General features: G+C 44.0%; 1 protein-coding gene across 9 annotated transcripts in view; it reads left to right on the forward strand.

Moving 5' to 3' along the window:
- The window catches only part of LOC148012052 (uncharacterized), a 116,145-nt gene that overhangs the window by 49,435 nt on the left and 40,908 nt on the right, over positions 1 to 25,802 (forward strand). For 6 of the 9 annotated variants that reach the window (XM_087669798.1, XM_087669799.1, XM_087669802.1 and 3 more), the window contains 3 exons: positions 5,523 to 5,583; positions 5,888 to 5,956; positions 6,042 to 6,323. In XM_087669798.1, the coding sequence (XP_087525924.1) occupies positions 5,523 to 5,583; positions 5,888 to 5,956; positions 6,042 to 6,143 (232 nt within the window). In that variant the 3' untranslated portion in view covers positions 6,144 to 6,323. Of the gene's footprint in view, positions 1 to 5,522; positions 5,584 to 5,676; positions 5,805 to 5,887; positions 5,957 to 6,041; positions 6,324 to 6,470; positions 6,549 to 25,802 lie in introns of those variants that run through there. The other 3 variants (XM_087669800.1, XM_087669801.1, XM_087669804.1) reach the window with 3 other exon arrangements.

Below are 25,802 nucleotides of genomic sequence, written 5' to 3' on the forward strand. Positions count from 1 at the left end.
ATGATGGTTAAATGATTAAAACACCTCAATTGAAAGGAAAAAAGATGGTTGGTAAGAGAAGAAGGATACCCAAGTCCCGATCTCGGGAGAAAAGATACTATCTCTGTCTCCATGTTGATGGAGGCAATACTTGCTAAGGCAGAAACTGAAAAAAAAAACCTTTAGTCCATGTAGGATCTGCAATGGTAGTTCTTAATGGAAATATAAAACTTAGCACAAAGGGATCAAGAAAGAAACCTACATACGAGATGTTTCATATTGAGATGCTTTGGATATTGTGAGAGTGATATATAGTGGAACTAAATGAAAGGAGGAAGTGTGTAGTGGAAGACTTGAAATAATATGGACAAGCCTAAGGCTCCTAAGGATGACCTACGACTCCTAAGAGACTAGCCTAAGGAAAGGTAATGATCAAATTGGTTAGAGATGCTATGAGGCATTGATTGAGGGGGAGATCCAAGATCCATGGCACTAGTGGTCAACCATTGATGAACATGGATACTAGGGGGTGGAAAAATTGCCCTACCTCCTTAGGGGAAGAGTCCCTTGCAACCTCCTTGAAGCGACACTACTATTGTGCAAAGGGACTAAGGTTGGTTTAGGAATGGGGTTTGGATTCAACTTTGGTGTGGGTAGAAGACCCATAGCTGAGGATGAGATGATTTTGGGTGTCAGTCTTAAACCCTTGACCTTGGAGTGACAATTGTCATCTACATGGCTTGGTTCTGGCAAAATGTACAAAATGTATTCTTTTTTGGCAAGAAGTGCAAGGAGGGTGTTTGTTAGGGTATGAATGTATCACTCCCTTTTTCCTTCAAAGAAGGAGATTGACCATCGGCATCACAATGTGGTTTGTGTTTAGGGTCAATTAGGGAAGGTGGAATTCGGTCTAAATGTGGAGGTGATTCATTTCCACTCCTTGATTCCTTCAAAGAAGGAGGTCACTCATCAGCAGAAGATGGGGATTCATTGGTTTTAACAAGCAAGGAGGGTGACACATTGTGTTGGAGGGGGATTCCCCACACAATAGGATAATGTACTTATGAGAGTGTGTAAGACACAATGTTAAAGGATGACACTCCAACTAACGATGTACTGAGGTGTAAAATGATACACTTTCTAGTGCTGGCCTAAAACCTTGTTTTGCATCATAGACAATGTGTGCTAAGACTGGATAACTTATGGTGGGTCTAAAGTAAGGGTCTAGATTGAAAGAAGAGGAATCTAAATGTGAAAGGAATGTGGGAGGGAAGGTCGTGGAATGTGAAGGTGAACGGGAAGCACCAAACTTATACTTGAATGAAACAATGGATGAAGGATTACCTTGTGGAACATCTTTGAACATAGAGTTTTCTTCAAAACCATACCAGTACCAATCTTGGTCTCCATGGTGACTTACAGTTGGTTCCTTCAACAATAGGAGTAGTACAGATGAAATCAAACTCACACTAAAATGGGTTCTATGAACTTGTCGTTGGGCTTGATTGTGAAGAGTTTGAACTTTCACTTGTGTCCCAAGTGGATAGTCTTTCCTCAATTGAGAGTTGATGAGTCTTGTTAGCAGAGTGCTGCTCCAATTGAGATGTACCTTGTGAAGGAGTATGAGACAAAGAAGAGCTAGGCCGTTGTGAATGACCCCTAAAAGAAAGTTAGTAGGAGTGTTGCCCTCCAAATCAAGACCATAATGCTTTCTCAGGGTCTCAATTAAAGGAGTTGTTGGAGAAACCATCAAAGGATCCGAAGATGGAGTCAACTGAACCATCATGGATCAGTTATATTTCTTTCGTGTATCTCGTACAAAACCAAGTTCTCCATGACAGTGTTAGTAGTCATGTTTATCATGCACTGTCATGTCCTGCATGTGAGCCTCAGTTTGAGACTTTGAGTTAGACAAGGATGTTAGGAGCTCTGACATGTCCTGTTGTGTGCTTTGACGGAGGAGCAGCTGATTCTGGAGTATGCATTTCTTCTTCCAGCTGAGTTTTGTGTGTCTTTCTTGCATCTCCAATTAGTGTCCTGCCCTTGCCAGTGTGTGATTGTCCCACAATAGGCATGTCAGCATTGTGCTTGCCACACCATCATTTTTGGTAATGCCAATGCATTTATTGCAGAAGGAATGATGTAGTCAGCCATTTTTGGCCCTAGATTGGCTGATTGGCTAGTCTAGCTGAGTTCCAGCTATTCATAGCTGAGGGCTAGGTTGGGCAGATCATCTTCTTCACTTCCTTGGCAGGTGCTCTGTTGGTTGCTGCAGTCTCCTTTGCTTCTGCTGTCCACTCAGTCACCATCTCCATCATGTCACTATCATCATCGGTGTTGCTATCATCATTTCAGGTTGATCCGGTGCCCTCATTGATGCCTCAGGCTGCATCTAAGGACTGATGAGTCCACTCCTTTGTATCCAGCAGTCTTTTCAGTTAGTACGGATTTCTTTTCTTCATCTGTGTGTGTGTGGCTCCCCATGTTCTTGGTGCGGACTTTCATACACTATCATCGCCAAAGTGAGTAACTTGAATTACCGCTTTGAGAGGGGACCTCCAAGCTGAAAACACAAATTTTCATCCATCCACCCCTTGTTAGAAGCACAATTTTTTTGTGTTTTGTTGATCCATACGACATAGTTGGACCATCTACAATCCTATCATGAAGTTTCCACCGTTAGGACCATCTATAGCAAAACATTTTTGTAGGTATTTGCAGGTGTCAAAGATGCCTTTTCACCGGTTCAATGGCTTTGATTACTCTAGTGAGGAGATCTCTCATTACTCCTCTAACAGGCAGTGTGATCATCACGGCAAAGACCGGATGTCCGAGCTCTGTTTTTAACAGAAACCCTCTCTTGATTGGTCACACAGATTGGAGCAGCCACCTCCTCCCCCCTATCTCCATGTCTCCACAAGACCCGTCCTAGCCCTAGGATGCCTATGATGGCATTGTTATAACAATGTAGGTGCTTGTTGTTCCTTTTCTTGCCAAATAAGATTGTTTAGATGGATCAAATTATTTTCTTTGGTCCTATAAGGTGGAGTGTATTCTTGACACCTTCGGTCTTTGGGAGTTTGTTACCCATCCTATTCGTTGTCGCGTGGAGGATCCTTGAGTCGGATCCACCATGGATCATGCAACCCTATGGAATTGGCTCAATTCTTGAGCTCAATCTTTTCTCTTTATGAGCTTACAAGATTCTATCCTAGTGCATGTATGCAGGTTGTGATAGGTAGCGGAAGTGTGGACAAAGCTTGTTTCTTTGTACCATCAGCATGAGAGATGAGCTTTCTTTCTCCGTAGGATCATCTTTTTGCAAGATATGGCCACGATTCTTTTGACTTCGTTGCCCTCTCCAAATTATGGTCTTCTACGCTAGTCTTCATACAATGAGGACCTGCAAGACTCTTGTATGGGAGGAGCTTGCCCTGCTTGTCTTGGAGTATGACAAGCGTTTGAAAGAGGTAGCCAGAGGATCCAACTCCACGAAAGCTTTTAAAGTAAGTACGAGAGGGGGAAAGAAAAAGAAGGAGAAATCAAAGGCCAAGCCCAAGCCCAATAAGGAGACATGGGAGCATTCTTCAAACTATGATACATTTTCAAATAAGCTTTGAGCCTCACATTGTGTGAAGGGGACACATTGTGAGAAGAAGTGTTGAAAGAAGTACCCTCACCTTCCCGCGGGAGCAAAGGATGGAGCTATGTCATCCAAGGTCTTCCTCTATTGGTATATGTGTTGTTACTCATGAGTTCTTGTTCCTTCATATTGATGTGTCGGAGGAGCCTTCTTCCTTTGTTGACTCATCTTCAGAGAGCCCTTGGCTCATTGACCGTTGTGCTTTGAGTCATGTGACTCCACAAGGAGATATGCTATAGGATATTTGTCCATCTGAGGGTCTTGTCAAGTTGGTGACATCTATTTGGTGCCTATTAGTGGTGTTGGCACTTTGCCATTATTGCTATACCCTTACTCTAGCTCCATTTCTGACTACATGTTTCAGATTTGGGCTTTCCACTCCTCTCCATTTATGGCCTGACTAGACTCGGTACCCTAGTTGTCTTCATCGAGCAGGCTGTGTTTATTGAGGATTCTTCTTCAAGAGCTCTTTTAGCAACATGTTGGCAAGAGAGCGCACTCTACAAGCTCCATTCCCATTCTCTTATCCATTGTCCGCTGAGGTAGTTGTTTATTGCTACACCCATTCCTGCTTGTGCACCTTCTATTCCATAAGTTCCTTCGCATCCCCCACCCTCTCCTTTGGTGGTTCCCTCGTGCCCCTCATCCCTTTTAGAGGGGGACGATATTGGTGATGCGACTGTGGATTTCCTAGCCCCTAGTCCTTGAGAGGGGGATTCCTACTACCTGCTCCACATGTTGTTGAATTGCCTCCTCAAAAACTCTTCAAGTTTTCTTGGGCTTTGACACCAGAGTTTTTGAAGTCAACCCAGCAGCTAAAATGTTATGAGGGTGAACTTCTTTCCCCCCTTTTTAAACGGTTCGGAACCCCCTTACGTTCGCCATGCAAAGTGTTGGATTTGCTTGTATTACAGCTTGTGTGGGAAGGACCTTCTGCACAACATCTATAAAGCAGGTACTGAATAGTCATCCCTTCAAGTGCATCGAAGAAAAGTGTTTACGCATAATGTGTGACAAGTAAAATCTAGCTCTAGCAAGAATATGATACTTGAAATTGACACATTTAGAAATCCTCTATATCATGAATAATAGGTTTAGGAGTGGGCTTATCAGTATTGAAGTACATTGAATTGTGTATGATTCCCTTTTGGCTAGTTGGGGCTATAGTAGCACCAAGAGTCTAGTCAAGCCCCTTCTGAAGATAGAAGTAAAATGAACATCGTCCCCCAAACTAGTTAACTGTGCATGATTAAATGCTCACACAAGTGCATGCACAGGACTTTTTCACTTAAAACAAAAAGAGATTGCAAACCATTCAATCAGGGAATATGAGCATGAGTATAGTACATATGTGAAATTTGGCCCCTTGCTGTTTGCTTTGAAACATGTGTTTACAAATTGAGAAAGGTTTTACAATTATTTTTTGAGTTTACGTTCGGGTGCACAATATTTGTTGAGCTTCATAAAATGGATTGAATAGTTTCAAAGTAAGAAAGTAATCACTAGTTTGCAGGAGGGCTGAAATGGCTTTTAGAGTTTTGATGAAATAAATTTTGTCTTAAGCCTGAGCATCTCACATTATGGGGTTTTGAATCCAAAAGTTTTCTTTCTTTGAAAATCTCAACATTTCATAAAGTTCCAAATCTCGCGATGATGTACAAAATCAGATTAGTGTTTAAAAAATGTTTTTAAATTAAACCTGCATGGTTCTGTAAATTTCTGATGTCAAAATGTAATGGGGAGTTTCCACAGGTCTTAGTGAATCTTTCTGCTGTCTGAAATGTATCACCAGGCCTCAAGCCTGTTGGGATGTGTGTTGTTATAACTGTCTGCAACATATATCCAGGTCCCAAGCGTCTGAGATGTGTTTTATTGTAAATAACAAATACTTCTGTTTCAGATCATTACTTGATGATATGGATGCTCGTGTTGCATATTATACAGCTTCTTTTCTTCTGAAGGTTATTTCCTTGTCCCATACCAAGTGAATAGTAGTTTGCTTGGTTTTCAAATTCTTAAATATAAATATAATCAAGCTGTCTTTGAATATCTAGGACCAGTGTCCAAAGAAAGGTCAGGGTCTTCTTACTTCAGAAGTCTACATGAAGGACTAGAACTGATAGCTTTTAAGGTCTTGGATAGTCAGATCCTACCTGAAGGAAGAGGGCCTTAGCAGGTTTATGTGGGTGTCTAATTCCCAATATGAAGATTAGCTTACTAGTTTCAGTGATATTTTGATCTGAATGAAATTCTACTTTTCTGCAGAGAATGATGACTGAAGAGCCTGAGAAATATCAACGTGTCCTCCACAGTCTGGTCTTTAGAGCTCAGCAGGTCAATTTCTATCCCCTTGCCTCTTTTTCCTGTTGCTGTACAAAGTAAAACTTAGTTGTGAAGTCTTTCTGATATGTTATGACAGAGCAATAATGAGAAGCTGTTGGAGAATCCATACCTACAAATGCGTGGGATCTTGCAGTTGTCAAATGATCTTGGTAGTCTGTTGTCATTCCAAGAAGCATAAGGAAATGTAGTTATACTAGTAGAAGACAAGATTCTATACTTCACACAAGGCTCAAAGCAGCAACCACATCTTTATTTACTTGGGCAAGTGATGAGCATGCTCAATGCTGAAGTTGTTGCTTGTCAAATCAACCATTTGGCCAGACTTTTAAGCATCTGGATACACATTTACTTGCTTGTAGTAAGCATTCTTTGCCTTTGCCTGTTTTCAAACTTTTCTTGATGTTGAAGTAATTTGGATAAGAAATGGCTTCATGGCCTCAATTGCAGTTTTATGATTTGTTAAATAGTGCTATCTGATCTTAGTCTCACAATCACCTTCTTGCAGCATATTTGTTAGTTTTATAACGATAAAGAAAAGGTTATACAAGCACTATGAGTTTTGACAAACCCCTAAGCAGGTCACGTAAGTAAAATCCTTATTTGACTTACTTGCAATTATTTGAGGAGCATAGCAAGAATTGACTATTGAACTTCGAAGTAGAACTTGTGTAGAATTAAGCACTATAGTTCATGGAGTTGGTTCAAGTCAGGTCTAGTCTTCCTATTCATACAAAGAATTCTTTTGTCTTGGGGGGGTTTTAATTGAATCTCCAAACTGACCACTAAGAAATGCCTGGCTGTTTTTTCGCACAACAGCCCAGAAGATCTACTTGCTGTAAGCTAAAGGTAGCTGCCGTGCTTTTCTTAGTTCATGTACGAGTGGGATGCATGACACAGCAACATGATACCCAATTACAACAGTGCTAATAGTTCACATGTAGTTTTTGATAGGACCCCTTTTGGCAGAATTTGTGATGTCATGGTCATGGGACAATGTTTCCAGCAGCTACTTAGATTGAGGAGATGCTTAGCTGCACAGTGCATATCTATGGTTATAATACCAAGTGGAGATAGATGCTATACCAGGTGAGGTATGTGCTTAACCTGAAAGCATATGGAAGATGCATCAAGATCTGAGCTTAGACTGTACCCGTTTGGTCAATGATTTACATGTAATAGAAGGAATCTTTGCTGAACAGTTCCCAGTGGCCCTCTTGCCTCCAGCTTCCTTGTTTGCCCTTAGTTGCTGTGCCTGTGCTGTACATGCTTGCAATAGAAACTCTTGATCTGGTACTAGAGCAGCTTGCGGTCATCTCCAAGTCTTCTGTCCGTAGGTCTTACGGGGAGGCAACTATGGTCCTGAGAGCTAAGGAACAGGAGTGCTTGGAGCTGAAGTATTTGGTAGGATTCTAGGGCATCTCCTGTCTTGAGCTCAGCCTTGGGGCTGTTGGCATAACTGGACCATTCGGAATGCTTTTCTTTTTGACTCCGCCTATAATGTTCAGCGGCATATTGCGAGGCTTAAGGGCCTCTTGTATTGGCAGTTAGATCTTCTCCAGCATTCTGATTTGCTCTCTAGGGAGGACTCACGTCCCTGGCATATGGCAATTTCCTCTGCGTCGTTGCCATGACGTTGTAACTTGTAGTACTTAGAACCTCTTCACATGATGGCTTAGCTTGTCGTCATGTCTCTTGTAATCAAGTAATCTTGTACTTTTTTCGTAATCAATACAATTACCTTTTACGAAAAAAAGAGAGAGAGAGAGAGAGAGAGAGATGTCTTTTGAGGCCAAATCCGGTCTATGAGACAAAACCATGCACAATGCTGGTTGTCACTAGATATCAAAGTGTGACATGCTAAAAGATGGTCAGTGATATATTGTGAAAAGAAGCTAAGGTGATGTACAAAACAAAATAGTGCTCATATAGGGATACAGAGGAGGATGAGGTAGTACATGTCTAGATGTGTGCCTGAATGATATCTCTATATCTAGTTCCACCTAGTCAGGATTGGTGGATAAAGTATGTCATACATCCCAAATGAAATAGTATGAGTGTAGCATTTGGACTTGGCCCTCAACTTTGTCAGTTGTTGCTCATGTTGGTGGCAGATCTCCCTCATCTCCCTCTAATGTAGCATCTCTGTTTGGTACCCGTGTATCTGTGGGCGGCGTGCTACTCTGATCTCCTCGGCTCTTTGGATTGTCACCCCTCTTTGTGTGGGTGCTATGTGTGTGGTCACTATTTGGAAGAAATCGGTGAGTTATGATTGATGTTCCCCTCTTTGTGTAGTCCTCGCTCTCCACCTCCTGGCATAGCTTGCAAATCCGCTCAGCTCGGTGAATGTGGGCTGTTCTTCCTAGTCTCAATCTCAAGTTGGTGAGAAGATACCTTGATCTGGCCAATGGCTACTCGCCTCTCATGTGGCATGTATATATCTAGGTATCCACATCTCTCAATGAAGCCATTTGTTGTAGTCTTCATGAAGTGGTCTTTGTAGTGTGACATCTTTGGGGGAAAGGTCCGCTTGGGTGAAATCTATGTATGCTATATGTACAATCGGTAAAGGTCCTACCGCATGACCAATTTCCTCTCTGTGTGAGAGAGGTGTATGGAGGGGGAGTTAGGGTCCTATTGAAAAAGGGGAAGATGGTCCATGTTGATCCCATATTGTGTAAGCCACCGCTCGACCTGTGCATACCATGAAGTCTCCTATCTTGTGTTAGCTAGCTACCTAGAGGCCTCAAAGGCTCTCCTAGGTGGCCTATTTGGGTGCATGTCACGTACTTTGTGTATGAAGTTGATAGTTTGAAAACGGGCCTCCATCATCATGGAGGGTGGTGCAAACTTGACTCTAATAATCTAATGTGGTACTGATGGTTTGTTGCAGATCATCCATCAGAGCATGATTATCTGTGGTCTCTTGATATGTGTCGGTAGGTATGTAGCCAAGACGGGTCCAAATAGGTGCAGCATACGTCATGGCTGGTGTGACCAGCATGTCACATAGCCACCTCCATGTGAGGCTATGAGTTGGACTCTGGCTGCCTATGCCATTGTGAATCTCTCAGTGGATGTAGTGAAAGTGCCCCCTAGGTAGATATATGAGTTCACAACCTTTGGATTTCCAGCTTCTAGGGTGAAGATTGATCCCCCCCTCACTAGGGCTGATGTGTGGAAGATCAAGATACCTTTGTGATCCATGGATCATCCATGTTGCAGGGGCTCTATTGCTCTCCTTACCATATCATGAGTGAAGAAGGTGTATGTGGTGGGGCAAGGCATTGGTGGGTGAGGAATCAATGGCTGGTGCGGCACATTATATAGCCCCTTTGGATAGGAGGGCCACATCTTTGGGTCATTGATGGGTGTGGGGTGGGGTGGCTCTTGCAATCAGTGCCATGTTGTGGCTACATCTTTGCTCACAAACAAATGGTACAAATCCCAATACTGTGTCTTTGTCATTTACAATGAGTTAAGATCTACATCTTCTTGCAGGCGTCTCTCTCTCTCATAGACCCTAGCCCTCTCGAGATCGAGAGGTGTTTGTATATCTCTTTGCACTCATCATCATACCACCTATTTTGAGGCATGCTCCTAGGTCCTGAGGGGGGACTACTAGTGTATGTGGAGTGTAGGAAGTTCTGGAGAGTAATCGAGTGGATGGAGGTGAGCTGGGAGGTGAGTATTCGTAGGGGGGCAATATGCTCAAACTTTGAGCCCATTATATATGTGATGGCTGTGTATGTTAGCTAGCTCATGCTAGCTAGAAAGAAAGAAAGAAAGAAAGTTATATTAACGTCTACGAAAGGCCAAAGTGGCCTATGAGACCAAAACGTTACATATAAATGTCAGAGTGCAGTGATGCGGAAGCGTAGGACAAAGACTGAGAGAGAGTGAACACAGAGAGAGAGAGAGAGAGAGAGAGAGAGAGAGAGAGAGAGAGAGAGAGTGTAAACGCAGAAAATCTGCAGTGTAGTATGCTGTATAAGAGTGCAGAAATACACAAGGGGCAGAGGAAATATCTGCGTATGTCTCCGACTTGATGACCTCGATCTCCGTCAGCCCGAGCACAGTCTGTCTCAGCCAACAGATCTCAAGATCAGAATCTGAATAATGAATGCTGAAGTGTGCCACAAAACCGGCTATAAATAGCTGAAAAATAGGACATAATTGCAGCAGGTCGGCTGCATTAAATGCAGCGGACTGCAGTAAATACTGTCCGACTGCAGCAACCTGTTCGACTGCAAGTGCTGATGTGGCACCTGCTGACGTGGCACTGATGTCTGCACTGTCCAGGAAATGACTGGCTAACAATAAAATGTTTGGGAAACTTTCCAAGTCTCAGTTAGCTACCATCTATTGTTATGATAAACTAATTGAGTAGGTACAAGGTGGTATATAGGCGAGAGAGAGAGAGAGAGAGAGAGAGAGAGAGAGAGAGATCTGGCGACGTCCTGTCCTGTGCACCGTTCGCGCTGCTGCTTCATCAGGATTAATCAGATCTGCCCCAGCGCCATCGTCTTCTTCCTGTCGTTAAACGGGTAAACCCTATTCGTCCTGCAGCTCTGCATCTTCTGTGTCTCCACAAGCTTGTGCCTCAGATCAGCAACGTTGCTGTCTAAGAAGTGTCACCTGCGTCTTCTTGGTCCCCCCTTTTTTGATACGCAGTGGGTCACGCCTACCCGCCCTGTTAAAAGCCATGTTAATCGACTTGCTCCTGCACTCCTTGTACATACACTCTTCTGCTTAACCTACAGATTTGGCATCCCTTCTTCCTGTGGTGTCTGCGTGAACGACTGAAGGAGAGAGAACTCCTTTTGCACTTACTATTCGTGCGTAGAGTGTTTCCACACAGGGCCTGCAGAAGTCACTCTCAGCCCAGATCTGGTGGGACACAGCCTGTTAGTGTACAGTGACACGTCTTGTGATCACCATCTACTTCTGTAATGGTGAATCTGCAGGAATCCAATGGCATCGATATGGCCTTTCTCGATCAGCAGATTGGGCAAGGGAATGACAAAGACTTTGTCGATTCGGATGGTGATTCCTCGGCTGATGAACTCGGGTCGTTGCAGGAAAGCGAAGAGATAGGGGAACGCCGTAGGATGTCGGTTGAAGAACCGGTCTTGGGCTCGAATTCGTCCCGGCCAAAGGTTCATGTTTCGTGTTCATAGCTCGATGGTTCTTTACAATTTATGCTTGCCACTGCCAATCATCTTATGTCAGATTATGTCCATTGTAATGAGGATAAAGCTAATGCACTACCGGATGGGGAACAAGTAGTTGCAATCATGGGAACTGACCTGGTTTTACAACAGATAGTTGCTTTCCATGAGAGGGAAGCCATATTTTATTTCACTGGAAGGACTCCTTTGATCACCCGAATCCGTACTTGGCTATAGTCTATGCTTGCCAGTTTTGAACAGTGTTCCGAAGATGTTTCGGGGCATATGCAGGTCCCCCTAGTGGAAGAGAGATATGATGGCCCGAAGGGGTTCTTTGAGGTTCTTTTTCGTTTTGCAGAAGTACGGGCTCTTATTATGCAACGTATTCCTTTGTTTATGGATGGGCAATTAGTTCATGTGGTCCCTTGGAGACCCATGGCTGAGTTTCAAGAGGTGCTGAGACAAGCATGTCCTATTTGGGTCGAGGTGGTGGATTTCCTTGCCCATCTCTGGAGACTCCTCCCTCTGGTTTTGAGATCCATTGGGGAGGTTTTGGTAAAACCTCGGCTGGCTTCCCGCAATCGGAATAGGACATGTATGCTTTGGAATACAGGGAAACCCCGCCCGATGAAGATTCACTTTGAGGTTCCAGGGTTACAAACATTGGTGTATGAGCTGAAATGGGGTACTTTTGCAGGACACTGTTTCCGATGTGGCCAGTTAGGCCATTTCATTTCGGAATGCAACAAAAATATGGAGGTAGGGCAATGCCCCATGGACCCAGATATGGAAATGCAAGACCATCTCCCTCTGGAGATGTTTCAAAAGCTCAAGGCTGATCATGAGGAGCTTTTCCAACATGGCCGTGATGATGGCCAGAAGGTCGTTTCCCACGGTGGTGGGGAGCGTGCTTTGCTTGCGGATGGGTGGAATTTGCCTCTTCAAGAGGATTCTTGGGTTACTGTGGTTCATCGTAATGTAAGATAGGATTCTCGCCCCATTCCTGCCCATCTTCCGCCCCCCCCTATTACTCAAACCTTTCAACGTAGAGGAAAGGGGTTTTATTTGAAACCCCAATCTTCGCGTACTTCGGCAGTAGAAGATAAAGGCCTTTTGATTTTGCCTTGCGATTCGATGCGCATGGGAGGCTTGTGCCTCCTTGGGATGGTTTCCGCTCCCAGCACCAACACTTCCCTTCTCGTGCTTCCATTGCCGGTTTGCAGAAGGCAGATCTTGTTGATGTTATTCGAGGTGAAATGGAGAGCTTCTAGGCTGCCAAAGCTATTGATGTAAAAGGGAAAGGAAAAGCGGCAGTTCAGTATTTCTTTTCAATTGTGATTCATCATGAAAATTGCTTTGTGGATTGTGAAAGGCATTTCTTTGGGCAGAAAACAGTATCGGTTGTGGAAAGTGGTGCTAGCTGGAAAATGGGATGTTTTCTGTGCTGTGGAGCATAAATAGCATGCTTTGGCTGGATCTTCATATGTATGTAAGGATTATACAGTTTTCTTTAGTGGTCGTCCTCCGCACAGATCGGGAGTTATGTTGGCTGTCCAATCCTCCCTACAACCATCGTTGGTCTCTCAAGACCCACGTGACCGATTTTTGATTCTTGAAATAATTTATGAGGGTGAGATTTTGTGGATGGTAGGCGTGTATGCTCCTTCTAATGTAAGGGAACGTTGTCAGCTTTGGGAAGACCTGCACTGCCTTGCCATGGCTCGTCCAGGCTTTGTTATGGGGGACTTTAATGCATGTGTTTCTATAGAGCAGTGGACCTCTCCGCATTCGGTTACGGATGGTCTTGAGCGACAGGCTTGGGACGCTCTTGCAACGTCATCTTTGAAACAGGACATGTGGTCCTGGATGTATCCATCACAAGCTGGATACACTTATCGTTCTGGTCAGGATCCAAACACTTGGGCTCGACTGGATAGGATATACATCTGTCAAAGTGACTCTTTTCTTCCTGCAATCATCGATATGTGCATGGAAAAACAACATGTTTTGTCAAATCATTACCCTTTGGTCTTGGAAATGAGCCACATACCTGTTCATGCATTTTAGGCTCTCCTTGCCCCCTTGCCCCCTTGTCTCTTTGGTTTAATCAATCTTTTTTGCAACACAACCAGTTTTTGGAAGGTGTTCAACAACTGATAGCCTCTTTTAGCTCCAGGGTCCTCTCTACAGGGATGGAAGCATGGGCGGTTTTTAGGGATAATGTGCGAGTGTTATCCCGACAATATGGTATTCAGCATGCTTCCTTGTTTCGAGCTGAATTGCAGCATGCTCAATCCTTGTTAGCTCATTCCTTGTCTTTGTGTCAGACTGGGAACTCTAACAATGACTTGCTCACATGTATTGAATGGTTGAAAGGCAGGGTCCAATATCTTCAGGAAGAGGAATATGCAAAATATAAACTGTTGGGCAGAGCTGAAGCTTTACATGACAACAACTGTCAAGCTCATCAATTTTTTGCTCGTCTGCCTTAGAAATATGCTCGGGAAAATATTTTGCGCTTAAAAGATGGTCAGGGTGATATGGTGACTGATCCTACCTACACTATTCAGATGACTGTTGACTTTTATAGGGTCTTGTTGGGTTCGCAAGAGATTCTTTCCGATGTTCTCTTGGCTCGAACATATATTTGTGAACATGTAGTGGCCAACTCTGGAATTTCCAGTACATGAACCTGTCATGAATTCGGGAGGCCATCGAATCCAGCAAGGCTCGGGGAGCAACCTCCACACCAATAGGGTATCCCAAGTGTCTGATTATATTGCCGCTTGTGATCGTAATTCCTTTCGAGCCCAAGGTGTGCAGATCATTCTCCGTACAGGAGAGAAGGATAGATTTCTGAGTATTAATGTGAAGACCCGATGCCAAAGCAAAAAGATTCGAGGCCACCATTGCCCAATTAACATTAATACCATCCGCCTTAAGGAACATAAAAGAATCATCCGCCAAAGATTGACCCACAAGCTGGTCACTGCCAAGAAGAAATAAGCCAACTATCTCACCTTGAGCTGCCAACTTATCTAGTAATGAGAGCATGGCGTGAGTAACCAAAGCAAATAGCAAAGGGCTAAGAGAACAGCCTTGCCGAAGGGACCGGGATAAGGCAATTTCCTCAGTAATCCCTCCATTAAGAGCAATATGGACCACAACACCCTGACTGATAGTATCAACTAGAGAAATCATACGGGGCCCAAAACCCATTGTAGACATTAATTGCCGCAAGAAAGACCAGCTGACATGATCAAAAGCCTTCTCAATATCCAGATGAAGCATAACAACTTGTTGGCTAGAAGCTTTGGCATAGTCAATTCCGAGCTGAACATTCAAAATGTTGTGCATAATATTCCGACCTTTAATAAAACCGTATTGCCGTGGATGAATGAGGAGCGGAAAAACTTTTTGCAATCTGTTGGCAATAATTTTAGAGAAGATTTTATATAACGATCCCATAACAGAAATGGGTCTCTATTGTTTTTTAAGAGGTCGGAGAGGGAACCTTGGGCAACAATCTGATGACAACTTTCTTCCAATCCATAGGCATCATACTAGAGTTCCACACCTACTGACACAAGCATGTTAATGGGTCCTTAAGCTGTTTCACATGGGCTGAAAACAGCTCATTAGGAAGGCCATCCCAAGTTGGACTTTTCCTTCTAGGCAAGTGAGACAACACCTCTTCCACTTCATCTTCAGAAATATCAGCCTCTATTAGATTCACCCATTCTGGTTTCATTCTTTTTGCCACTACTTCCTTTGACAAAGAAGTCCATTTTGGATTTGGTTCAGCCTATCAGATTTATGCTCTGGAAAAAGAAAGGCAATCATTTGGGATAGGCATGGATCTCTTGGCAACATGTGACCACTCCGAAAAGGATAGGGGGAGCATCTTTGTTGGATGTCAATTTGCATATGGCCGCTTTGAGGCTTTCCTTGTTGCAGAGTCTATGTACTGAGTGTCATCCTTGGTCAGACATTGCTTAATTCTTCATAGAAAAGACTGGCATCTCTCATGGTAGCACGGTTATTCATGCTTCCTGGTGGCATGTGCTTAATTCTGTGAGGCCTTTAAAGGTCTCCCAGTCTTTTCTTCTTTCTCATTTGATAGCTTCCTGGCAGGAGATACTTCGTTTTGCACTTTGGCATCCCTTGTATATTCGTAATGATGAAAATTCGCTACAAGGAGGAATACTGGCTTGCTCAAGGTTATTGGATTGGCCACAAAAAGATTTGCAGCGTGACAAGTTCAATCGGATGGCTAGGTTGGGGTTGAAGACAGTCAGTGATGGTGTTATTCTTGGGCAGGCCCGTCTTTATTCCTTTAGGTGTATTTGTCAGTACTTTCGGGTGCCTTGTGGATATAGGGACATTTGGTCGTCTATACAGGACAGTCTTTAGAGGTTTTTTCCTTTGCCTGTATTATAACCATTGGATCCTTGGCATGACTGGATGTTTGTGCTTCTTGATGATTTTGGGAAAAGGTTAGCTAATCAGATATATCATCAGATGGTGGAAGCCAAGAGATGGGTCATGGGGATAGTGAATAGATTATGGCATCATAAGGACAGTAATAAGAAATGGCGGGAAAGATTTATCCAACTTTGTAAGTCTAAGGTCACGTATCAGGGAAAAGTGTTCATGTGACGGTTGCTCATTGGGGGGCTTCCAACGGGCAAAGTGCTCCGCACGCGAAAGATCTTTGCTGGGCGTTGTGTTTTCTGCACTACGTGTGATGAGACATTGCTTCACCTCTTTGTCTCCTGCCCTGTTGCGCGACAGATCTGGAATTTCATTTCCAGTGTCTGTTTTTCGGTGACTCAGCGCTGCCTATCAGTTCGTTCGTGGATTATGGGAGATATATCCTCTATGCCCTCTTTAAGTATAGATTATTCCTGCCTATTTCATTTCCTTAGATGGACAGCCCTGTGGCATATATGGCGTACACGCAATGCCTTTATTTTTGATTCAGCATCGGGCATCCATGGGCATGTGGCCCGTGTGCGAGGAATAGTCTTATGGAAAATCTCCTCTATGATGTCAGCGGACCTGGTTCTTCCGGATATCGCTGCTCCTTGGATGGCGATTGTTCGCTCCACTCCAACTACTCCTCTGTGATCTGATAGTACTGTTCATGTAATAGGTTGTTCTAAGAGAGAGAGAGAGAGAGAGAGAGAGAGAGAGAGAGAGAGAGAGAGAGAGAGAGAGAGAGAGAGAGAGAGAGAGAGAGAGAGAGAGAGAGTTTCTCGGATGACTTGATGGTCTGATGTAACAGAAAGTAAGAGATACACAGAGAGAATGCTGACCTGATTGTCTAATGTAAATATTTACTACTTAATTCAATTATCTTCATGAGAGAGAGAGAGAGAGAGAGAGAGAGAGAGAGAGAGAGAGAGAGAGAGAGATTACGGAAAAAAAGAGAAAGATGCATTTACGTCTATAGAAAGCCAAAATGGTCTATGTTACAAATAAATGAGTACATCTAACCATGTTGTCTCGACTCGAGAATAATGAAAATGAAAAATGACTAACTATGATGATTGCAACTATAGGCCATCTTAGTGCCTGCCCTGGGAGACCGCCTCCAGTTCATCAGCCACCACCGCTTCGCCACCACCGAATTTCTAGAGCTTAGAATCGGGGGTAGAAGAAAAATATTTATCAATTCTTAATTTAAATTTCATTTACTGGAAAGGGTTTGTGCCCGAGCAGCATCTCTCTACTCTTGCAAGTGTTTGGGACACATTTCTCGCAAAGGTTTTGGGCATTTCAGGTTAGAAAATTGGGTTTTTTTTTTTGTCAGCTCAGAGATTGGCAATGTACATTAGTAACAGTTTGCAATAGACCAATTTTGCACATTTTGGGACAAGAAATTTTGGGGCTTTTGCATTTTCAGTGCTGGTGAGCACTGTTTGCGCCTTGGATAGCTTGTACTTCAGACAATTTTTGACAAAGTGTGATTAAATTTGCTAGTTGCAGCAAAGTGCTTGCTATAATTTCTGGAAAATCTGAGATTTGCAGGTTGGTCCAGCTTGAAGTATCGCTCTTTTGCGCCTTGATCAGTGACATTTACCATGGCAAATCAGGGAGGTGATATATTCACATATGTGTCCAAGGAGGATAGATTGGATGGCAACAACTGTTCTCTATGGTCTTTTATGATGAAAAATGTGTTGATTGCAAAGAATCTTTGGGGTTATGTCAGTGGTGAAGAAGTTAGGCCTGGAGTTGTGGCTCCGGCTACACCTCCTCCAGGAGGACGTGGACAAAGGGCAATTCAGCCCGCTTTGGCTCAACCACTTCCCCAGAGATCAGCAGCACAAAAGGGATGGGACACACAGGATACTCATGCTTTATCGCTGATTGCATTGTCAGTTCAGTGGTCCATCATCCCATATATTTAGTTTGCAGCTTCTTCACGAGAAGTATGGCTGATTTTAGAGCGGATGTTTGCTGGAAAGAATGAGACACGTAGCTCTTTCTTGAAGAAATAGCTTGAGACAGTGAAGATGGATGAGGGTGATTGTATGCAGGATCATCTAAATGAAATTCAAGACTTGCGTGAGCAGCTTATGAATGTAGATGAGTATTACTCAGATGCACAGTTGATATCTACTACTTTGAATTCATTGCCGCCCTTATATTTGACCTTTTGATACAGCCTTGAACCTCACCATGAGGATTTCCCCACAGCCACTTTTCTTCAGTTAGTTAGTTTGCTCTTAGAGGAAGAGCAGACAAGAAAGTACAGTGGTGTGGATATTATAGCCTTTGAGCATGCATCTATGGCAAGGCAAAAGGGCAAGGGCGGCCAAGCTAAAAATGCTCTGCAGAGCTTTGGGGCATTAGGTGCTTCACAAAGTAGCAAGAAACAAGGGGCACACAAGCCAAGAAGAGCAAGTACTACTATTGCAAGAAGTTGAGACACTACACAGAATGTAGAAAGTGCATATAGCCAAGAAGGAGGAGTTTGGGATTTGTGTTTCTGATGCACCTCCTACTATTATTGAGTCTGTGTCTTTTGTTGCAGCCCAGACTATTGTTTTTACACATGTAATTATGACATCTTCTTGGGCTGATAGAGTATTTAGCTCTACTGAAGATGTGAGCACATGGTTTTTTGACGGTGGTACATCTAGGCATATCACGTACCGCAGGGATTTATTTTCTTTCGTTATTGCACTCCTCGTTGGCAAGTTTGTATAGTGTGCCAACAATGCATCATACCCTATTAGAGGCATTGGGAAGATTGTGTTGACAACCATCGATGGCTGTATTCTCCGTTTGGAGGATGTCTTATTTGTGCCATGCATAAAGAACTTGTTGTCTATTTCTTCTTTGGCAAAGTGTGGTTTGCAAGTCACCGTGGATGATGACAGATGTATGGTTAGAGGTAAGGAACACATGACTTTGGTTTTGGTTGGCACTTTATGTCATGGATTATACGAGTTAGATGCTTATTCAGTTGATCAATGGGTCTATCTAGCGTCTACTCTCACTCCTGCTATGCCACAGGCAGAGTTATGGCATGTTGGCATAGGGCACGTAAACTATAGTAGCTTGATGCTTATGCAATGTACACAAATGCTTGATGGTGTATCTCTCTTGGAGAGACCTATTGAGCATATATGCGAGGGGTGCATTTTGGAAAAATGCATCATTTTTCATTTCCTCACGATGTTGCTTGTAGAGCAATTGCTAGATTACAGATTGTGCACTCGGATGTATGTGGCCATATGCAGACAAAGTCATTGGGTGGCTATTATTATTTTGTCACTTTCATTGATGACTTGCGTTTGTTGGGTCTACTCTTCAGTGAAAAAATCAGAAGTGTATGATGCATTTTTTGCTTTTCTAGCACTTGCTGAAAATCAATATAGCTACAGGGTTAAGACTCTCCCTTCAGACCGAGGGCGGAAATACATGTTTTGTAAGCTGAATTCTTTTTTGAAGCTGAAAGGCATGGTCCATCAGTATACTACTGCTTATACTCCACAGCAGAATGGGGTTGCAAAGAGGAAGAATTGGTCACCCATGGAGATGGCCAGATGTACGCTTAAAGCAAACAGCTTGCCACATAGTTTTTGGATGGAAGCAGTTATGTATGCTTGCTATGTTTTGAACGGGTGCCCCACCAAGGCATGACATTCTGTCATGCCTTTTGAGGCTTGGAATAGCCGGAAACCTTATGTTGGACATTTTCGTACTTTTGGATGTCTTGCATATGCACACATTTCCAAGGTACTTAGAAAGAAATTGGATAACAAGGCTGTTAAATGAATTTTTGTGGGGTACAGTAGTGAGAGCAAAGGATATAGATTATATGGTCCTGTCTCTAAGAAGGTAGTTGTCAGTAAGGATGTGGTTTTTGATGAAAAATCAGAATTATCCCTTGCTAGTTTTGATATGTATCAGGCTGCCAATGATGTATTTGAAGGGTTGCTGCCCATTTCTTTTGGTGATACAGCTGGAGCTTCAGCAAGTGAACTTAATGTTCAGCCAATTGCTCCATTGGGTAATGTAGAAAATCAGCCCATGGCTGATCTGAATATTCAGCAAGGTGGTGAATTTGAAATTCAACAAGAGGTTGTACATAGTCAGAAGGCTAGACAAATGCCTAGATGGTATTTGCAGATTATGAAAGATAGTCATTTGGATGCTCCTATTGTTGGTTGTACTAGAAGGCAAGCTCGTATGCATGATGGTGCACATATCATGGAGTTTGTTATGGTAGCAGATACACTTGATGATGAGGAGCTTGAATGTTTTGAGGATACATAACATTGTGCATTGGATGGTAGCAATACAAGCTGAGTTTGATTCTATCATAAAGAATCAAACATGGGATTTAGAGTCTTTGCTTGTTGGGAAGAAAGCCATTGGTACAAAGTGGGTCTATAAGCTGAAAAAGAATGTAGATGGATCCATTGATAAATATAAGGAGTCATTGACTATGGGGAGACATTTGCTCCTACATCCCACATGACTATCATTAGGTCTATGGTTGCTTTGGCTATCCATTATGGATGGATTGTGCACCAACTTGATATAAAGATTGCATTTTTACATAGGGAACTTCAAGAAGTGTATGTACAGTAGCCCATTGGTTTTGCAATTGTGGGATCCAAACACGCAAGGGGGGACCATTGCACTTATATACTTATAGTGATTCTGATTGGGATGGTGATTATGATTCACATCACTCCACAATCCACTGTTTTCACATCGTTATATGAAGTTGAATACAAGGCAGCTTTCACTACCACAGTTAAATGCGTATGGCTTTGATGCTTGTTGGTTGATTTGGATGTATCTATCACAGAGCCTGCTCCTTTTTTCACTGATAGTATTTCATGCACGCTCAAAATACATCGAGATGCATTATCACTTTGTCAGAGAGAGGCTATATGAAGGTGATATCAGCCTTGTCTACTGTCCTATGGCTAGTAATGTGGTAGAAATCTTCACCAAAGCTCTTCCTCGTGACAAATTTGAAGTATTCCGCAATGCTTTGAATTTCATATCCTTTGGTTGATGACCCTTGTATATTGATTACTCTTCACTCTAGGGGGTTTGCTGGGTTTGAGTCACGTCTACGCTCACGTAAGAGGGTTGGTGATTCTCGGTAGGACATTGGGACACTTTTTACTCTGCTTACAAAAGGTTTTTTTTCCTAGATTTGTCATCTTTTATTTTATGTTGTTGTGTTACACAGTTTGGGCACTTATCGTGTTTTACACCTTTCGGGTGTGAACACACTCTAACAACCCTAATGTTTAAGGGTTGTACTTTGTGTTTGCATCTTACACTCTTTGATTATTGCATTGGGTATTGTGCTATCATTCTCATACACTCTTCTCGTTGTCAAGTGTACTCTCAGCTGAGCTTGAGCTGTGATCACTGTGCACTCTCTTTTCTTTCACAAACTTGAATGTATCAACATTCACCTACACAATGTACATAAGATCTTAGATTATAAATGCTAAAGTCTAAAATTTAAAATATAAGCTTTAAAGTTTAAAGCAAAAAATTTTAAATTTTATGCTTTAGTGTTTACTTGGTTTGGACTACCCGTACTCATCATAATCCTCATCATGCATAAGTTTGTGTGGCAATAGACTGGCCGCTCTAATTGTCGTATGCTAATACCTCAGTTTCTCTGACGTGTACCCGAATAACAATCTTGAGCAAGGACTCTAAGGGCCAATGGGTTGAAGGGTCTCTAGAGCATATCCAAAGTTTTGCCACTAAAATAAAGGGTTCACAAGCAACTCCCTCCTCCAATAAGTGGAAGAAGCAAAAGTCACATGCCCTCTCTGATTTGCATAGCATCCTAGTTCCTCCTGCATTGTGGTCATCCACAGGGACCACACGTGTCAAATAAGCAAGGTTGTCCAAACGGAGCTCTCTATGGTCCATGATCGCTAGGGACTTGTAGGTTGGATGTACAAATGTTGCAAAACCATGGATAGGCTTATGCATCCATACCCATCTCCTCTTTGCTCTCTAAAACATGTGCACATCATGTCTCTCCGATCGCCATGCAAGTACGTGCCTCCATCAATGTCGCTCTAAAGAAGTGAATGAGAAGGCCCATGGTGGACCCCTCGCAATCACTAATATGTAACACCCTATAAAAGGGAGTCACGACAATGACAATGGCACTAAGGCATGAGAGCTGCATAGCTTTGGCCTCCTCTATCTCATGCTCATTCCTTGGATTCCATAGAATGAACACCGCTGTCTGCAAACCGCACCTCATAAAGGCGCTTGAGTAGTAACCTCATGTAAGCAAAACCAATTGAAGAAGGCTTCTTCAACTCGAGTGTGCTATGCTTGTGATACATCCTAAGCATGTTTACCTTTATTGTGTTGGGTGTAAAGCCCCTTTGGGTGTAAACTCCCATTCATCCCGTGTGTATAAAACTTATGGGTGTGAACACACCCTTTAATTGTACCCTAACATATAAGTACATTTTTATTCTTTGTGTACCGTGCAACACATTGGTACACTCACATTCGATTCTCTTAGCTCTCAGCTCTATCCCTTCTCATTCTAGTCTTGCACTCCATAGCACTCATGCTCAACAAACTGATATCAGAGTGTTTGTAATAGTGTTCGCGCTTCCCAAGAGTGTGCCAGGTCATGGGACGGGTAGTAGTCGACAAGTGTGTTAGGTCGCCCAGCCCTAAAACTGGCCAAACTGGCCCAAAAGCTGGCCGACTGGCCCTAAACTAGCCGACTGGCACAAAAAGCAGCCAATAAAGGCTGACTGCCACCCGAGAAGGGAATGCACACAAAAAATCAATAACACATAAACTGACAGAGCTCCTCTGTCTCCTGCCAGACTCTGACAGGAGCTCACAACCAGGAGATGACAGACTGAGAATGAAATAGAGCAGGCGAACACCCCCTCTCAGATCCTGGGAGGGTCTGAAGACCTAACAACCGCATGTGATGAAGCAAAGAAGCCTGAGGCAAAGGCTTCGTGAAGAGATCAGCCGCATTGTCTGCCGTGGGACAATATGCCACCGCCAGCTCCAAATCCACGATCCGCTCTCGAACATAGTGATACTGAGCCTCAATGTGCTTCGTGCGAGCATGAAACACCAGGTTCTTGGCCAGAGCAAGGGCACTCTGGTTGTCCACGCACAGCTCCGTAGGTCCTGTCTGGGAAAAGCCAATCTCCGCCATCAAGCGACGGAGCCAAACTGCCTCCATAGCGGTCGAACATAAGGCCCGATACTCAGCCTCTGCAGAAGAAAGTGCCACAGTAGGCTGCTTCTTGCTGCTCCAGGAGACAGCACCGGATCCAAGGGTGAAAGCATAACCTGTAGTGGATTGTCTCGAACCCACATCACCTGCCCAATCAGAATCACTCCAGCCGGAAAGAGTAATCCCATCTCCATACATGATCCCGTAGGATCGAGTCCCCTGAAAATACCGAAGAACACGCAAGGCTGCCCTCCAGTGATCCTGTGTAGGAGTCTTCATAAAAGAAGACAACAAAGCCACCACAAAAGAGATATCCGGCCTAGTGTGAATAAGCCAGATAAGAGAGCCAACAACATCGGTAACGAGTGGCATCTGTAAGGGGACTCCATCTGCCAAAATCTTGGACTCAGGGTCCATGGGGCATGAAATAGGCCGACTCTCAGCCACACCAAACTCCGAAAGAAGCTCGGAGATGTACCTGTGCTGCAAGATAAAGATACCCTGTGCCATCTGATAGATCTCCAGTCCTAGAAAGAAGTGAAGGATCCCTAGATCCGTCATATCAAACTCCTGTGGTAGAGTAGATTGAGTATGCACCACCTGCTGAGTGTCGCTCCCTGTAATAATAAGATCATCTACATACAAGATAAGCAAAGCACAAAGAGAACCCACAACCCTAAAGTAGAGGTTGGGTTCATGATCGGAGTGCTGAAAACCACTCTGTAGAAAGAAGCGGTCAATCCGTTGGTACCAAGCACGAGGAGCCGGCTTCAGGCCATAAAGGGCATTCCGCAACCGGTAGACATGATCCTCCTTCCCTTGCATAAGAAAACCAGGAGGCTGTGAAACATAGATCTCCTCCTCTAGGACGCCATTTAGAAAGGCTGACTTGACGTCCATCTGATAAACAGGCCAACGGTGGTAAGCTGCAAGAGCCAGAATAACTCGAATGGTAGACATCCGAGCTGTAGGAGCAAAAGTCTCAAAGTAGTCCAAACCTGCTCTCTGTGCAAAACCCTTGGCAACAAGCCTAGCTTTATGCTTGTCCAAGGAGCCATCTGCAAGATACTTGGTCTTAAAGACCCATTTCACACCTATCACCTTCCGTTTCTTGGGACGTGGTACAAGCTCCCAAGTATGGTTCCGCTCGAGCCAAATATGGTGTGCAAGAGCCTCCTTCACTGTGGAAGGCTTGGAATCCTGAAGAATCTGAGACATAAGAGCATAGTTCACACACAGTGAACTATCCCGCTGGGCCTGTAAGCGGGCGGATTTGCGTGGACCTGTAGAAGAAGCAGGAAAGTGAGTAACACTTGAATCTTATATAAGCCGGCGATACCACAAAGGAATCCTAAGAGACTCCTCCTGCTGCGAGGGAGACCGAGTAGTCTTCGAAACCTGTAAAGCACCTGTCTTTGAGAGGGACTCCCCCTCACCAAGGGAAGGTAGATCCTCCTTATCTGAAGAAGGCTGCCCATTGGATGGCGGTGGATCCCTAGAAGACTCCTGAGGGGAGATTGAAGGGGTGGAAGAACTCAAAGAAGGAGTCACATCCGCCAAAGGGGGAGGGGAAGCCGAAGTAGGAGGAATGGGAGGGGGAGGAGTCGATGAAGGAGGGGTGCTAAGAGGTATCTTGGAAGGGAGAGAAGGGAGAGAAGGTGGGGGGGGGGGGGTCCGTCGATGTCGAAGAAGCACCTATAATAGAACCATCAGTCGGATCATTGGAGGCCGAAGCCTCATCAAAGATCACATCCCTGCTCATCTCAATCTTCCGTGTCGTTGGGTCGTAGAGCCGATATCCCTTCGTGGTCGTGCTATAGCCCACGAAGATATGCTGGCGCGACGTAGAGTTGAGCTTCGTCGTCCTCTTCTTCTTGTCCACATGGACAAAAGCATCACATCCAAAGATGCGAAAGTGGGACACGGAAGGCTTTCTCCTTAAGAAAGCCTCAAAAGGAGTCATGTCCTGTAATGCCGAAGTCGGAGAGCGGTTGTGAATATGCACCGCTGTAGCCACCGCCTCACCGCAAAGGAAATAAGGAAGACTCCTATGCTCCAGCATAGATCGGGCCATCTCCACCATGGTCCGATTCGCACGCTCCACCACACCATTCTCAGATGGTGTGTTCAGATGGGAATACTCCACCCGAATGCCGTGATCTCTGCAAAACTAAGAGAAAAGGTGAGAAGTAAACTCGCCACCGTGATCAGCTCGGACACCACGAACTTTGGAAGTTGTTTGTGTCTCCACAAACACCGTCCACTCGCAGAAACGGGAGTACGCCTCGCTTTTGTACTCCAAAAAATAAGGCCACACATAATGACTGAAGTCGTCCACAATCAGCATCAAATACTTGGCCTTCCCAAGGGAGGCTGTGCCCATAGGTCTGCAAAGTTCGGTGTGAACCAACTCAAGCGGAGAAGTAGCCCTGCTAGAAGCAACCTGTGGGAGAGGCTGCCGATGCTGCTTGCCCCTTAAGTAGCTAGGGCACAAAGTGTGAAGAGGAGGGAAATCTGAAAGTCCCTCCACCATCTTCCTTCGAGAAGCCTGCCGAATAGAATCAAGGTTCAAATGACCATAACGAGCATGCCAAAGCAGCCCAAGCTCGTGGGAAGCCCTTGCAGCCAAGGCAGTGAGCGTATAAAGCCCACCCTCCTGTGGACCTATCCAAAGAGCATCACCTGTAAAAGCATCCTCCACTGTGACTGCATCTTGTGTAAAAATGACTCGGGTACCTAGCTAAGTAAGACCATGCACAGACAATAGGTTAAAGCCCAAATCAAGTACATAACGAACTTTGGCGGAAGAAGACCTCCCGTCAGAAAACATAGGTAGCGTCCCCACGCCTCGAACAGGAACTGTAGAATTGTCACCAATGGTGACGGTGCCCCCGTTGGAACGAAGATCCTGAAGCCAATCCTGTCTAAAGGTCATATGAGA

Source organism: Lygodium microphyllum, chromosome 27 (assembly GCF_053477565.2).
Source record: "Lygodium microphyllum isolate KBCC chromosome 27, Lygodium_microphyllum_v1.1.10, whole genome shotgun sequence".
NCBI classification, from domain to species: domain Eukaryota; kingdom Viridiplantae; phylum Streptophyta; class Polypodiopsida; order Schizaeales; family Lygodiaceae; genus Lygodium; species Lygodium microphyllum.